At 34.0% G+C, this 17,237-nt stretch overlaps 2 protein-coding genes across 5 annotated transcripts; both read right to left on the minus strand.

Moving 5' to 3' along the window:
- Positions 1-1,708: 1,708 nt before the first annotated feature.
- Positions 1,709-13,096, minus strand: LOC114728973 (coatomer subunit beta'-2). 4 transcript variants are annotated; one of them, XR_003738697.1, is made up of 26 exons: positions 12,959-13,096; positions 12,725-12,745; positions 12,456-12,517; positions 12,144-12,198; positions 11,252-11,288; positions 10,800-11,125; positions 10,572-10,703; positions 10,301-10,449; positions 9,759-9,827; positions 9,345-9,495; positions 8,584-8,649; positions 7,888-8,076; positions 7,404-7,544; positions 7,243-7,317; positions 6,933-7,109; positions 6,739-6,830; positions 6,526-6,642; positions 5,746-5,860; positions 5,527-5,598; positions 4,574-4,770; positions 4,374-4,467; positions 4,098-4,204; positions 3,843-3,975; positions 3,448-3,662; positions 2,675-2,719; positions 1,709-2,150 (listed from the first exon to the last, which is right to left on the minus strand). XR_003738697.1 is itself a non-coding variant. In XM_028915914.1 (26 exons), exons 1-25 carry the CDS (start codon positions 12,959-12,961, stop codon positions 2,676-2,678), a joined length of 2,763 nt encoding a protein of 920 aa, XP_028771747.1. In that variant the 5' UTR covers positions 12,962-13,096; the 3' UTR covers positions 1,709-2,150; position 2,675. The 4 variants fall into 4 exon arrangements, 2 of the variants coding, with proteins under 2 accessions (XP_028771747.1, XP_028771748.1); XR_003738696.1 differs by having other exon boundaries at positions 2,675-2,739; XM_028915914.1 differs by having other exon boundaries at positions 3,524-3,662.
- Positions 13,097-14,085: 989 nt separating this feature from the next.
- Positions 14,086-16,939, minus strand: LOC114728979 (coatomer subunit beta'-3-like). Its single transcript, XM_028915922.1, has 11 exons — positions 16,924-16,939; positions 16,414-16,434; positions 16,229-16,290; positions 16,020-16,074; positions 15,840-15,860; positions 15,403-15,744; positions 15,194-15,325; positions 14,945-15,096; positions 14,788-14,856; positions 14,537-14,671; positions 14,086-14,469 (listed from the first exon to the last, which is right to left on the minus strand). The coding sequence occupies exons 1-10, from the start codon at positions 16,924-16,926 to the stop codon at positions 14,587-14,589; spliced, it is 942 nt and encodes a 313-aa protein (XP_028771755.1). The 5' UTR covers positions 16,927-16,939; the 3' UTR covers positions 14,086-14,469; positions 14,537-14,586.
- Between the last annotated feature and the right edge of the window lie 298 nt (positions 16,940-17,237).

The following is a 17,237-nucleotide window of genomic DNA, read 5'->3' on the forward strand; positions in this document are numbered from 1 at the left end:
TTGTTTTGAAATATGAAAATTACATTTTCTATGGCTTCAAGTTTTGATTAATGTTCGATTCTTAATTTGAAGTTTTGCGGCCCAGATCAAGTCAAGAATTAGAATTTTTAATTTGCACTGAGATGGACCAATGGTATAGAAGGCATTGTTTTTACTCTTTGCCAATGATATCGAAGGCATTGTTAATTGCTACATACACACACATATATATACTAATATAATGTACTTCTAAGCTTTAATTTTCATCGCTATATGTTGAGATAAATAATTAAGTTAAAGATATTCCCACTCTATTATTGGTAATGGATTGATAATCATTTGACTCAACTTGGGAGAGGAGAATCATACTACTTCTAGCCTTTAATATAAGACTTAGTTAACTAATTTAAAGTAATAAAAAAATTACTAAATTATTTTAAATTATTTATAGTTATCATTTTTCTCAACTAATTTGCCTCACTTATAAATTGACATATAATATAATAATACATATAAGAATTTTAGAGAAATCATATAATATATGCTATAATTAAGTAATTTAACAACTTTCTTAATTTCTTCAAATTAGTTAATTAAGTCTCATATTAAAAATCGAAGGTAGTAATATATTATTTTTGAAAGAATGACATTTAAATCTTGAAAGAACAAATTAATGACAATTGGATGCTTAAAAAATTTCTAAAAAATATTGAGACATTTGAAAATAGGATTCCCAATTGCAAATTAAAAGTTATATTTCAAACTTAAATGTCCTATCCCCACCAGTTAAAATTCTTTTGTTAGAAATCTAACTTCTAATTCTAATTGAATATTTCTTTAATACTCCTCCGATCCCTAATATAGTACATAATTTGAGAATTAATGTTGATATAAACCCTATTTCATATGTTTATTAGTTTTTCTCAAATTAGCTCTATCAATACTCCCTCAACAATAATCAAATAGGAGAGATTAGAAGAGAATTAAAAAAGATGATTAGGGTGTTTTAGAAAAACATATCATATTAATTAATTTAACTAACATCCTTAATCTACTCAAATTAATTAATTATATCTTATATTAAGGATTGGAGGAGTAAATAACTAGATGCATTTCCATATATAATCATGGTAACCAATGATAGCCACATTTTGAAGCATGGTTAGATGACAAGAATCTTCCAAACAAGACAACAAAATAAGGGTGCTTTTGTTGGTTGACTAATATTAATCAGCTATTGAGGAGGTTTATTGAAATTCTCCCTGTATTATAAAACTGATGAATCAAGCAAAACATGAGGCATGCTGCATGCAAAATTTTGTTTAAGAGGGATGAAAAATGGGCAAATCAATTAAGAGTTGGGAAATTTAACATCTTAATATAGAGGTTAAGACAGCCAAAAAATTCGAGATTTTATCTTTTATTTTGATATGGTAGTGAATTAAACAGACCAACTCACTGAACTCGTGGGTTGACTATTGATCATACTAAAAGGTAAATGAAATTGTTCGGTGATGATAAATGAAATCTGATGGAAGAAACAGGAGAGGTCCTTTATAACAGCCCTTTTATAAAAGCAAATAGCGAGTGACATATTAGGGAGACTGGCACAATGGAATTTCATCTTTCGTGCGACGATCCACATCAAAGTATGCATAAATTATCGGAAACAGGAAACATGGCTGAACTTCAAAAGCAAGAAATTAATTTAGAAACGAAAAAAGAAGGGTGGGAAACAAAATTATCTGACTGTATATTATTAGAAAGACATGATACGGTTTGAAGAGCTTGAACAACATCATCTCAACGGAAACAAGATTCTGGGAAAGAATCTTTATTTTTTGCTGTAAAAGGTCCGAGTTTCAATCCAAAAAGAATACCAGTAATCAACATTTTTAGGACCAATATTACCACCTAGAATTTGAACGATCAATCATATCATTAGCTCAGTTTTCTACTTTCAAAATGAGACAAGCCTATCGAGGTAAGAATCCTCAGAAGAATGCTACATGTAATATCACAAAATGTAAATTGTAAACTGACCCTATGCTATACTGTTATACCGTTATACCACGATCAAGATGAGCAAAGTCGGCATTCTAAAACCACAATACCAGGAAATGAGAACAATCGATCTCCACAATCACAACATTGGCCTCCGTGACTGAAACCTGCATATTTAAATTCAATTAAACAAAAATGATAACAGAAACTGGCAAAATAAAAATTAAAAAAAAAAATCATTTGGGTTCCATGTGGCCATCCAAAGACATGCAATGCATCTAGCAGCACGATACACAAATGCAATGATGTAGTGTTGTCAAGGACCATATCCCCCTGTTCTATTCCCTCTGGTCTTAAACGTAAGACTCGTCTGTATAAGATCTGCTTGGTAGTTTAATTTCTTCATTAAAGTGAATCTTATATTAAGAACTGAAGGTAATATGTTAAATATTTACCAGCACATAGTAATATATTCCAGTCAGACAAAACAATACGATTATATATTGATGATCCGTTTTTTTTTTTTTATTGAAGTTGAAGTCCTTTTTTGTTGATGAAAACATATTTATGACTTTCCATATTAGGTAAGCAAGCAGTACCAGATCCTGGTTGAAATTTTTTCAATGAATACAAAGAGGCATGATCAGGATATTCAAGTGGAATCCAATATAGTGTTTTCTCTTATTCTTACCTCATATACATCCACTGTAGCTGGAACCGACTGTCTTGATGAGACCTAGTGATGTGAAGTGAGCACTATCAATAAAAGAGAAAACAAAGTTAAGATTAAAGAAACAACGAATCCTTCCCTATTAAAATAGAAATAGGTATGCCTTTATGATAAATAAACATCATTTGAATGTCAATAATCTAATGAGTGGACAGTCACAAGACGCTATATAGGTAACAGTAGCAAGCAGTTATGGGGAGGAAACTAAAAGGCCTCTTCAGGAGAAATCTAATTTAACAAAATTATGACAGAATTATTATGGATGGATCCAGAGTTTCCTGAATGTACAATATGATCAAGGCAGAGAAAAGCACTTGAGTGGACTATAAAAGGTCAGTCAAAGCCCACTTAAGACTTTTTGAAGATATAATTTATAGCCACGGAAATATCTTGATTTAAACCTGGTCTTAGACAGCAGCCAGATCTACAAAAAATATTTAGCATCGGTAAAATCCAGTTGGCACATTTAGCAGCCAACTGTTACTTATCCCAAGCCAAATAGTTGCAAAAATTTATGAAAAATCAAATCAGGGTTATTTAGAGTTGAGTAGTGGTTCCCTACTTTACAATGGATACTATTCTGTAGATACCTAATTCCCAAACATAAAACTAATAGTGGTAAAGTATATGATAAGGCAACTAGAATGGGTGGGGCTTAGGCGGCAAAGGCAGTCATAGTAAAAAGCAAGGTGTCAATAGGAGTTAGAGACGGCACTTCAGAAACAATTAATCACCAGAGACAAAATTTGGATTTTTCACACTGCCCAACAAATTGCTTTTAGGTTGACGGGGCTCCTTCATGATTCGTACCCCACTCTTCATCAGCCTCGTTGCCATTAACGAGTACTGCACCATCTGTAGAATCAGCATCCACCACAACTGCCTCCTCTCCATTCTGTTCCTCCTCCTTTTCCTCTGCATTGAGCTCTTCTTCATTCTCTTCAATCAACTGTAACAAAATGACAACAAATTACACAAAACAACACTCTAAGACCAACTCTAACATTTGTGGAAATCTACAGTTTTACACAACCCAAAAAAAAAAAAAAAAATAGTGCTATCTAGTTCATGAACTTTATTCTATTTTTGTGAACTGATTCATGGGAGGTTATATCTTCAAGTAGTATACCTCATGATTAGAATCTCCATTCTCAAGAAGCTCCTCCCCTTCTTCAATCTGCATGTTTCTTAAAGCATCGACAAGGGTAACACACGACTTTCCAGCATGTTTGACATACTCCTCTGCAGGAGGGTAAACGCCCCTAATATACCAGGAAAAAAAATGCAAAGAAAGATTGAATATAATGCTTATTATTCTGAAATCCTTTGAATGAGGACTAACACAAACAAAACATATAGAAATTGAGCACTCTAACACCCTAACCTTGTCTCTGCAGCTTTAGATTCAACAGCAACAGCAACTTGCCAATCTTCAAACAAATTAGGATACTCCTCAGGATCGGCCAATGACTCAGCAGCTTTAGGGCTAACCTGCGATAAAAGCATTGACATATATACCCATGAAATATATTAGTTATCTTTAACCAATATGTCTTTTGTTAAGATGACAAGCTTCCCCGTAAGGGTGCTTGAGAATAAATTCTACATACAATGCAGTTTTACTGCACTAAAAATATGACACATTTGAATTAGAAAATACCTTATGGAGATCTTTTCTCCAAATTGCTACAATCTCCGAGACCTTGCTTGGGAGATAAGACCGTGCCATTAAAGCAGCTTCAGGAATCCGATTGCTGCAAAGGAATGAGTGAGCTATGTAAAACCAAATTCTAATTCAACCTGTTGCTTAATTGTGTTAGTAGTTTATAGAAGCTAAAGGGCACAGCTAAAGAAGATTACCTCTCTACCAACAGTTGAAGGCAGTCTTCAAGTTTACCCAACATGAACATGCAAAGGAACGCAACATTGTTCTTCCCTTGCTCTTTAGCAAGGGTCGCAAGATTCAATATTCCCTCAGCATCTCCTAAAGAAGAATATAGCAGTAACAATCCACTCAAATCCCTTGCATTCCTTAAACATTCTTCAGCCATTTCTAACTGCAAGAACACAAAATACAGTGAGTTGCAGTAAAACTGAAATTCCCAACAAGCATCATACATTTTAGTCATATATTAGACTGAGCATCTAAAACTAAAGCATCTGAACACAACTGGTCAGTAGAAATTTCACCCAAACTGCCTTCAGTTGGTCCTAAATGCATTCTCTGAAACTTCTTACACCCCAAAAGGCTCAATAAGGCATCCATAGCCATCATAATGTTTAGAAGCACATTATCAAAACTGAAGACCTCAGAACTGTAAATTCATGTAAGGACATTCATAGCGCGTTTGTTTGAACCTTTTTTCATGAGAAAATCACTTTCCTAAAAATTAACAATGCATGTTTATGCTTTTAGAAGTAATCAGATTCTTAAAAAAAAAAAAAAAGTTTTTGATTATTTTGAGCAGCTACTTTGAGACTTTGAGTAGGTTCTGAAAATAATCAGATATAGTAAATGGGAGGGAGTGTTCATAACAGGATATACAAAGATATAATAAAATTCGAAAATCGCTAAATAATAAATCATTTTCATAAGCAGAAATAGACAAAGATATCATAAAATCTGAAAATTACCCAATCATAAATCATATTTTATGAATAAAACCAAATGCAAAATAGTTTGCTTTTCATAAAATCCCTAGACAATAGATCACTTCTCACAATGCCGCATTAAACAAACAGGCCCTTAAAAATGCAATTTACCCAAGCATTGAAGAAAAAACAGGGCCAGCTCATTTCCCTCAAAAAAATACCTTTCCAGTAGACATTGCCAATTCTCCCAACTGCTTCCATTTAGACTCACTTTGCACTTTTGTTGCAATACTCTACCAAAAGAATACAAGAGTTATATTAATCAAAATATAAACTAACGAATTAAAGTTCTTCCATAAAGACAAGAAAATTTAGCACCCAACTTAACAATTTTGCACGACTGTAGATAATACGATTGTATGCATATTACATGAACTTACCTTTGCCACCTCCACTCTCCCAAGCTGCATGGCTAACTCAAATCTGTAGTCAGGATCAGTTGCTACTTCAAGAGCATCCTCTGTCATCCCTCGTGATTCCAGGAAACGAGCCACACTATTGTATGATCACATTTACAATTATAACACAGATGCCATTTGGCCACCAAATTTTAGATCTATGGAAATAATAAGGACTATATGGCATAGAAAATGCATGAAAGTAAGGAAAACTTAGCAGTATATTATACAAGCTTATTATTGAGGTTTGGAACCATTAAAGCATGGAAAGCAAATATATATAATGTACAGAATTGACACTATATATTCACATAGCTCTGTAATAAGAACAGAGGGTACAGCCCAGCATAACTCTCAAAGGACATAAGACATATCTATTAATAAGAAAAGAGTTTTACCTAGGTCAAAATTTTTTGCTATCACACATACCATACATTTCCATTTTCCAGCAATTTTGGCAAATTTCTTAGGGAATTAGCATGTACATCCATTTTGCTTAAAATATTTTTCCCAAAAAAAAAGAAAAAAAAGAATTAAGAACATCTACACTGAATTGCATAAAGTGAAGTGTAAAGCATTGCTTTGTAATTATCTGCTTTTACATGATTCTATGAAGCAATATCGAGTTACTTAAAGCATTTTTTTTCCCCAAATCAATGTAATTTCTCACGCAAAAAAAAAAAAGGGAAATTGTTTACCCCCCTGTGGCAAAGGGGGGAAAAAAAAAACTGAATTATAAAAGGATCACTCTTGGCCTCATACCTATTATGGTGGTCTTTAGGAATTGAAGGTAGAACTTCATTGGCCCTACCCAAATCACCGCGCATTACAAGAGTCTTGTACTCAATCAAGCTCAAAAGCAATGTGTATGCCATGACGCTAAAGAAAATAAAAAATAAATAGAATAGTCAATATCACTGCTAGTTGTGCCTTTAAATAACAAAAGACAAAAAGGAAAAAAAAAGATCGACTAACTTAAACTCTTTGTCTATCAAATAGACCCGACTTTGGCTAGCAAGATATCCCAACAAGTACATAGGGCGATCCAAGTGAAACATTGTAGTAACCTAAATCATAACATTAAATACAAAGAAGCTTAATAAGATTCATGAAGTTTCAAATGAAAACATGCATTTCTTTCAAGAATAGAAGAGACAAAAACTTAATACCTCACCACCAACGCAGTAATTAAGCCTCCAGGAGGAATTGTTGTAAATAAAACAATCTCCAACCCAGATGCCTGTCCTAACCCGTTCGTTTATTTCATGAAGGAGCTCAAATCCATCTTCCACCCCTAGCTCATCGGCAGGTCTTCCACCATCCAAATACGATGCAACTATATCACGCTGCAATGTTGAATGTTACCATGTTTATAGTGCCTTGCGTCAAAGTATGCCAAATATATTGGGGCAATGTTCTTCAGAGAAAGGCAGCTATAATAATAAAATAATTAAGTCATCAGATTATCATAATCCTCACATTGTACTTCAGAATGTAGAATGATGTATCACTAGCAATTGTCACTAGATCACCACTATCAGCCCAGTAGAGGTTCTGTCAACAGAAAATAAACAAAATAAAACTATAAATAGAAGAAGGGAGGAAAAAACAGAAATTATTCATATAATGGAAGCACCTACTTTTACATTAACATCAATGCGACGGATTAACCTGCATTCACTCCAATCATAAAAGCAAATGAAATCATTTGAGCACATTGCTAATAAGTTGCCACCAAATAGTCGTTCAGCAGAAAAAGGTGGTCGAATACTCTTCTTTTCCTGAAATTCATTCAAAAAAAAAAATTGTTTCATTTAGCAAATATCTGACATGATTACTCTTTAAATTTTCAAATAAAACGAAGAGCTAAAACCACCACAGGAAATGTACTAGTAACATTGGCAACGGGAGCAGACATGCTTGTTACATTGTTCAGCCGTAATGGTTCAATTCAGGCTGAAAAGAATAATGGTTCACTTGAAATAAAAAATAGCCAGCTTAATTTTATCAAGATCTACTCACTGAAAACAGTACAGAAATGGAAGAATCTAGTTTGCTTTACTCATTTTTAGAAATTACCAACCTATTATTGCTTCCTACCATCTTACTTAAGGAATTACAAACCTGGAAATTTTTTGTGAAAATTTTTATCTTTGATGTACTTTCTCTGACAGCATATTCTCCGTCTGAAGACCAGACAATTTCCAGTGCCGAACCAAATGACCTGTTTCTCCATGCCAATGAAGTGTATATAATATACTCACCATCTCCACATACGACAACAAACCTCCCATTTGGATTGTGCCTTAAACTCTGAAATGATATTAGTGGATCACAAGTTAATCACAACTTGCACAGAGAAACAAATAACTGGTCATCGAAACTGCACATGAAAAACAATCAACCTAATGCTCATTTCTTTCACAGAAGATTGAAGGCAACACAAGACCAATTCCCGCCACCCATAAAATAAGTCAAGTTTTAGATTTCACTTTCATTGCCCTCGAAGTACAATGTCTAACATCAAATAATATAGGCTATTTATGGTTCAACCGATTCTTATTTGCACCGAAAATCCCAGATCACATTCATGCCATAGATTTAGAAAAAAAGTCTCCAAGGAAATAACTATACATAGAGGCCCTCACCCTTGTATGAGTATCTAATCAAGAGAATACAGTTATTCTCCTCTGATCACTACTTGATTATTCTTTGAAGATATTTTATAACAGAATGATGATTAAAAATTATTTAAAAAAAAAAAACTGAGAAGCATCCCAAAAGAATGCAATCTAATATAAAATCATGATTCCTACTCACTTGTGGGTAGAGATCACAGGTGCCCAACTCCTTAACAGCCAAAGGTAATCTTTCTCCATCAGCAACCTGAGAAGCAAAGTAAATGTATGCCGCTCAGAGGTAAAAGTTTTCATAGCGAACTAACATTTTAGGAGTGTAGTAAGCATGTTTTACAGAAAGTAAAGATAATCAATTTAAGTCTCAATAAAGCTTCAAGTTATACACCCAAAAGTCAACTCCATCGGCATAGCCAGATTTAATAACAATAATTATCAAATGTATTCAAATTTGAAATGGCAAACATTTCATTAAAAAAAGTGAAGGATACAAGGTCTAATTTTTCAAAAGAACATTCGGGCTTAAAAAAAATCCAGGTCAATGAAATAGCCAATAGAGTTAAAGAAGGAGATGGGTTGGTGACAAATACGGACTCAATTTTGCAGTTAGTCGATGCTATAAATCATAATTTGTAAAAGGGTAAACTAAAGACTCGCAATCAGGTTGCATAAGACTCAATGCAACGTCGCAGACTTAATGCAACCTCACTGCATCTCCAAAATCCAGAATCATTAAGATAATGGGAATTGCTTGACTCCAAGGATTCCTGTGAATTGACTCAGGCAAACAAGATTTCCAAATATATATTGATATTCTAAAATTTTAAGTTCCAAGTGATATTGAATCATACAAATCAAATCAGAAATAACGTAATCATGATAATCATGCTTTTGAATTTTTCTTCACATTTTTATAAAAAGTTAAGGGTAGAAATGAGCCCAAACCTCCACATCTGCTCCTACACTCTTTATATTGACAGTCTGAATTTCATTGTGTTTAGCCCAAATAATTTTCCCACTATTGTCCATGCTGGCCACAGGCTCTTCGCGGCCCAGTTTGACCATAATAGTTCCCTCATCATAGCCAAGCACAACCCTGTGGATGAAGAAGTTCTAAAATTCAATGTCATGAGGGTAGGATGAAAAGAGACCCTTTGCAGGTTAAAGATTAGAAAAAGTGCAGGAGAATATCAGTTGATGGAAAGATTGAAGCAAACAAGTTTTGTGATACGCAGTTTCTCAAATCAGTTATCAAACATGCAGACTTCATAAAGAAGACTTGACACTATCATCCAACCCTACATAATTTCACAGCCAAGAAAAAGAATCATTTAAGAAACTACAGGCAAGAAGACTCACCGACGTGAACCTTTATTGTATCCAATAGCCCAGACTCTTTCAAGACCATAATTCAATGTGTTCTCGAGTCTGTAAGTGGATCAAATCAACATAAAATAATAAACTCAATGGTCAATATACTATTGATAATCTCAATTACAATTTTAAATGAGTCTAACATCTCATAAAGTGCACCAAGGCAAGCAATAAAATATAGAAAAATAGAAAACAGAAGAACGGACAACATTGTCCAATTTGGAAGTCTCAAATTCAAAGCAGTCTCAAGTAAACATCTAGTATGGACATTTATATTTACCAAATGAAGAAATGAACGCTTTCAAAACTGGATCAAAATAATGAAAGTGGCAAAAAGTAGCATATGAATAAGGCCCTGCAATGTCATGATGTTCAGAATACTGCATTGTCCAAGCCATGGTAATAATAAAGAAGAAAAACTATTGTGTTCTTTGTTTTCTTTTGTTTCCTTTATTTTTAGAAGCCCCGATAAGAGAGTGATCACATGGAAGCAAAACTAAGAGATGAATCTGCATATCAAATACTACCTATAAGTTGTTGAATGCCATATGCGCACTGTACCATCCTCTGAACCAGTAATAATTATGGGAAGATCAGGATGAAAGCATACGGCAGATACATTGTGCGTGTGACCTTCTAGAGTCTGGACACAACTTTTGGTCTGATAGTCCCATACCTGTTTCATAGATTTTATCAATGAAAATATGTCCTATTCATTACTTACACACATTATATATCACAGTTCTGTAGGCAAGTAAATCAAAGATAAAAACAGAGAAATCAGAAAATGACCCAAACCTTAGCAGTGTGGTCATCGGAACCAGTAATCAGATAAGGCTTGTCACCGCCTGTAAAGTAATCAACACAATTCACTCCTTTCTGATGAGCATCCAATGTAAAATTGGGGTCAGGAGAGCCAAGATTCCAAATCTGGAAAGAGAAGACAAGACGAGCATTAAATCATGCAAGCATGGATTTCAACAAAGAATATGCAGAAAGTAAATTTCAACAAGAGCACTGATATACCTTTATGGTGCGATCTAGAGATGCACTGGCAAATGTATTGGTGTCCTTAGGATTAAATGCCACTTGCATGACATAATGAGAATGTCCCTCAAATATCTGAGTACATACCCAACCTTTCTCCCAATCCCAAAGCTTTATGAGCATATCATCAGAAGATGACAGGACATAAGGAAGGGTAGGGTGAACTGCCACGCACCTTATGTAATCTGTATGTGCTTCAAATACTTTAACTTTATCCATTGTGTTGTAATTATACACACGAATAAACATATCATCTGCTCCAGCAACAACCCACTGCTTGCGTGCAATAAACTTGGCTGACCTAACTGCAAAATCACACTGTAATTTAGCCCCAAAGCACTCTTCTTGAAGCAAGAAATATTCAAAGAAAAGGTATTTCTTTGGACCATTCAATAAAAACATGACAAAAATAAATATAAGAGAATATGTACCTGGTAACTCAGTGACCTCAAACGACGTTGCCATGGTCTGAAATAATAGTAAAGACATTTCTTTTGAGTGCATGTTTCATAAGAAATCCCCAAAGAAATTGATATACATCCATTTATTGACGACGGGCTAGTGAATGACTTCAACATATATACAGGAGAAATTTAAAAACAGGAAACTGAAATCTTTTAACACGAGTCTATAAATTCATATGGCACATATCAGAAGCCACGCAAACACTGAAAATTTCAAAACCCACTTCAATCCAAATAATCACTTGAAGGCCCTTTTTATTCATTCTTTTTATGATTATAACACACCGCATGCATTATAAGTATAGTAATGATAATTAGTTTGTTGACCACGTTCAACTCTTTGAGTGCCCAGGAATCCATGTCCCTGTATATGGCATAGGCTACACATGAGGATAGGTTGCCTCTCCCCAAACTATGACCATGATAATGAAACTCTATTCTTAAACGTCAATTTAAAGAAACAGTACAACAAACACAAACCACGGATTATGAATATTAGCACTTTCTTTGGTGAACTAATAGTACTACATGTTAAAAGAACCATTTTATTCATCAAAAGAAATAGTGAATTCATCTTGCAAGTAAATGTGAATGATGAAACTGGCTAAAGGCAAAACTTTTAGTACAGTGCCCGTATCGTGATTTGAAGTAATACATCCACCATCGGAATTTACAATTGCATAAAGTGCATGTAAACAAGACACAGTACTCAATTACTATGATGAAACTGATTGGAGGTAAGACTTTTATTAGTACAGTGCCCACATCATGATTTGAAGTAATACATACATCATCGGAATTCAGAATTGCAAAAAGTACAAGTAAACAATTTAAAGTATTCAATTATAACTTCACATACCTGAGACTGGTAGTTATAAATACAGACAGTTCCTGAGTATAAACTTGCTAGAACCCTGCATCAGCATTCACAGTATCACATAATTCAGAAATACGTTCAATACTCCCACAAGTAACTACTAACCTATAGCGATACAAAATTGAATAAGATCTAGAGTAGGCCCCAATAACAAACATTACTATTGACGACAAAATACTCTGAATGCCACATTGGAGAAATACTTAGTCGATAGAAGCAAGTGGACACGCAGCCTCCTCCATAGAAAAAGTAATTATTTTATTGACAAGAAAAGAAGCAAGAACGAAAAGCTACCATGGTTCTGTTGGATGCAGATCCACGGATTTTACTCTTTCTGATCTTTGCGCAAGTTTTCTCTGTGCGAGAAATGACAAGAAAAAGTCAGCTAAGTAATCAGAAATCTAAACACTCAAAAGTGTGCTCGGTTGCTGAGAAATTTTAAGTGAATAAAGAGATTGCTGACAAGTTAATCAAGCATTTCTCAAAAACCGAACACGTCTTCAGGAAACAAGCGCCAAGTAGCTCATAGATGTTAAATGAATAAGTAGGCGAAAAAAGAGTACCTTGATCTCGAGTCTGAGAGGCTGCAAATGCACGTAAAAAGAACAAAACAAACACAAGTTAATGTAGAATTCGCTGTTAGCTCCCATTGGAACATAAAGACAAATAAATAGGAAAGAATTAACAACATGATCAGAAAATATCAAATCGAAGCGAATTCGCTCCAGATCTAGGGTGTTCGGAAATTCAAGAATGCAGAAGGGCCTGCAAAAGAATAGATCAAATAAAAATCTTACCATTTTTACAGAATAGTGAGTAACTGGCTTTGGAACAGAACAAATCCTGAGAGATCAGAAATCGAATTGCACCAAGCCAATAGATCGAGCTCAGAGAGACAGCAGACTAGGAGAGGGCGAGACACATTTTTGTGTTTGCAAGACAGGACCGTGCAAATATTACGTGGGAAGAAAAACGGAGCGAGCGAGCGGTGCTAAGCGGGAAAGAATTAAATTAACGAAAATGCCACCCGTGGAACATCGTTCTCCGAAGATCGATGGCTAATCAGAAAAATGTGATAAAATGGACGGCGGAGATTCAATAAGTAGGCAAAAGTGGGATGACATGTCGCCACGGTGGCTCCGTGGGCCCCGCATTTCTAGTCGGGAGACGTTGGGCACCACGTCGGAAATGCCAATTTTTTTTTGCCAATCGTAAATTTTAATGCGATTTTAGAAAATTCTTTTAACAGATTCCAAGGTGTAGTTTAAAAAAAAAAATCTAAACCTTAGATAAGAAAACTAAATATAAAAAATTTCTGGATTTTATTTAATATTAGTAAATATATAAAAAATTAATACTTACAAGTCAAACTTATATATTGACAGGTCACATTAAAAAATAATTTTTATAAGCCAAACTTATAAATATTAAATCATTTAAAACTTATAAACATTAAATCATTTAACACTCATTAATCTTTAATAAAATTCAGGGAACCTATTGATATTTAACTTTCTTATTTTAAATTTAAAAAGATATTGTATGCAGCTTGGCTCTTGAAATATTAATGTGATTTTTTTGCCATAAAATATTATTGCGATTGCATATGCGCTTAAATGATTATATAAATCTTTGCTGGCAAAAAAATGATCATATAAATCCTTTTTGTACTTTTTTGGTAATTTCCGAAAGCCACAAGTCATCATAAAACGACCGACCTTTTCTCTACATTTTTGCTTCCCTTTACAAGAAGTATTTCAAAACGCACGACCAACCCTGTTGGATGACATTTTCATCCAAAATTTTCATTTGTGATGAAGGAACAAGTTTTACTATGTAATTAATTATCACTCAACAAATTTAATAACAATTATATAGAATTCCTTATTGTCATCTGAATGTTCATGCTCAACAACCGGATACCTTTCTGATAAAAGAATGTTTATTAAGTAATTAAACACTATATATCACCGCACATTACAACGTAAACACGTTATCGAATGGAATACATGAAATAAAATAACTTATGAATAGCACCTCACAAGCACAATGTGCTCCAACTATGAATAAGTACATCAAAAAAAAAAAAAGCATTCCTTAAAGATTACATCCTAGTTATTATATAAGAAAGTTTATTTATTTTTATAGTTAAACACACTAAAATGTGTTTCACCTGAAGTGAAAAGAAAGATAGATGCCAAAAAGTTGGCCTCACTTTTTAATAATGTGGGTCTCATGGAAGTGGAGCCCACCTCTTTATACCTGGCTTTGTATACTTTACTAAGTGTACTTCAAATGATCCAAATTACTCAATCATAAATATAAGACCTCGGTTATATTATAAATAAGGTCTTATAATTAGAAACGGAGATAGTATTTGTTTTCTTATAGTCTTTGGCTGAAAGTCTCAAGTGATTTTTTCGTTCTAGTCTCGTTTGGCAGCATGAAGGTGTTGAGAAGACCAATCAATCTTCACTATGATGAATCCTTTGTCACAACCGAAAGCAAGCCTGCAGAAAGAAATGTTCAAAAAAACTCACTGATATGTGATCAATCAGTGAAAAATATTAACTTTTGAGTTCTGTATACTGTTTGCCTTAGTCAAAGGGGTGTTTCAAAAACTTACCGATGTGATCCTTTCTTATATCCAATACTCCATACTCTCTCTAGATCAAAGTTCAACGTGGTTTGAAGCCTGCAAGTCAATGATAAAAATTAATTATATATTCAAAAATCAAAACTAAAGAAGAGAAAAAGAGAGAGATCAATTATGAGTTAATTACCTATAAGTGACAGCATCCCATATTTTAACAGTGTTATCCTCTGAAGCTGTGACTATTATAGGAAACTCAGGATGGGCACAGATTGCTGTAACATTGTTTTTATGTCCTTCCAATGTTTGTACAACGTTTTCAGTATTATGATAATCCCAAACCTGTTAGAAAAAGTGGATTTATAATTGATGAAAAAGAATCACTCAAATCCTTATTATTATAAACAAGAAGAACAAAGTATAATTTTTAGTGACAGACCTTAGCAGTGTAATCATCAGAACCACTCAACAAATATTGCTTGCCATTTCTTGAGAAATACTCAACACAATTCACCCCTTTTAAGTGTCCCTCCAAGGTAAATTTTGCAGCTGAGGAGCTTAGATTCCAAATCTATACAAGAGAACGAGAGTTCATGAACTGAAAATATGCAGTCAAAGAGATTTTGCCAGTATGATATGTTTATATACCTTTATAGTTCCATCAAGGGAAGCACTTGCAAAGGAAGATTCATCATTTGGATTTAATGCAATTTGCATCACATAATGAGAATGACCTTCAAAGTTTTGAACACTTGACCAACCATTAGTCCAATCCCAAACCTTAAGAACTTGATCATCAGAAGCTGATATAACACATGGCAGTGTAGGATGTACAGCCAAACTCCTTATGAAATCTTTGTGAGCCTCAAACTCTGTCACCTTCTCTGTGTTTTTGTAATTGTAAACACGGATAAATTTGTCGTCGGTTGCGGCTACAATCCAGTTTTCTCGAGCTATGAACTTGGCTGATCTCACTGCAGAATTCAAAATGTGCACAGAACAAGCATAAGGTGACTAATTAAGTCAAGTGTGAAACACCACTAAGTGCTGCATTATGTATGATCCTTTACCTGGTGACTGCTGATCTTGAAAGACTTTTCTTCAGTCTGTAACAGGATCAAGTTTGAAATGAATGTCTTTTTAAAAAAATTCACTGTAACTTTAAGAATGAGAAATTCAGATATTAATCAGAAGATACAGAGCAACTTTTAGTTCAAATGTTTTTCCATGGAGATGGTAGACGTGTGAATTCTTATTATACTTACCTTGGTATTGTAGTTCCAAATGGAAATTGTTCCTGAATACAAACCCACTAGAATCCTGCATGAGAAAAAGTTACCATTTATAAGCAATTGGTCAGAAAGTCTTGCCATTTGGGACATTTTGCCTTATTCTGAAACATTCGAATTCATGTTCTAGATTTATATTGGTGTAGAATATTAAGAAGATATAGGTGAATTGAACATGGTATTACCTTGGCTCAGTTGGATGCAGATCAACAGACTTCACTCTCTCTGAGTTCTGAACAAATTCATTCTGGTCCACAAAAGTTTAGCAGTACAATGTTAGAAAGGTTTTGTACCAGGGAGCAAAATTTGATGACTATATGTATACACAACATATGAGTAGAAATGGAGATAGTCCTAAAAGTATCAGTACCTCAATTTGAAGGGAGAAAGCCTGCTCCAACAAAATCGTAAGAACCAAAAAAAAAAAAAAAAGAAGCACAAATTAGTCCATAGTTGACAGAGTAAGATTTCACCCTTTTTTTTTTGTTTTAATGATGAGAGCTCCTAACACTTATCCCATCTGCAACAAACTATTGTGGCTCACCTAAAAATGAAATACTCCCTCCATTTCTTATATAAAAAGCAATTAACCAAATTATGTCGTTTGAAAAATGTTAAAATTAATTTAAACAATAAATATGTAAAAAATTTAATTATTTTGCCAAAAACACCCTCATTTGTGTGGAAGAGAGAAAAGGTGTGGGGATTAAATACAAATAATATGAGTAATTAAACGGAGTAAAATGTGAAATCAACCAAAAAATTTTTTTTTGAGACAGCTTCTCAATGTCTCTTATAGAAAAGAATGTATCATACTCCAAAATTGTCTCATAAAAATTAACAGATGAACTATACATTAAGAATAAATATGATGACCTACCATTTTCAAGCAGGAGATAGATGTGGGAGAGAGCAAATATGATATGAGAATCCAAAAATATAGAACAAGAATAATGTGGTTGCTTGACGTTGCAGTGTGAGAGGATAAAGATGGAGGTTGGCTATATATATAAAGAGATACTTCGCAGCTAAGGAATGGCCATGCTTCATTAAAATATTAAAATACTTCATTAATGGACGAAAATGAGAATAGTCTTCCATATTGCTTGGTCATCCCATGCATTTGCCTCCGTAGATTGCTCCGGCGCGTTGGATTGGACGGCGGAGATTGTGAGTTTGCAAATTCCAAGCTCG

The sequence above is a fragment of the Neltuma alba genome, unplaced genomic scaffold (genome assembly GCF_004799145.2).
Source record: "Neltuma alba isolate B1F8T4 unplaced genomic scaffold, ASM479914v2 tig00012586_pilon, whole genome shotgun sequence".
Lineage (NCBI taxonomy): Eukaryota > Viridiplantae > Streptophyta > Magnoliopsida > Fabales > Fabaceae > Neltuma > Neltuma alba.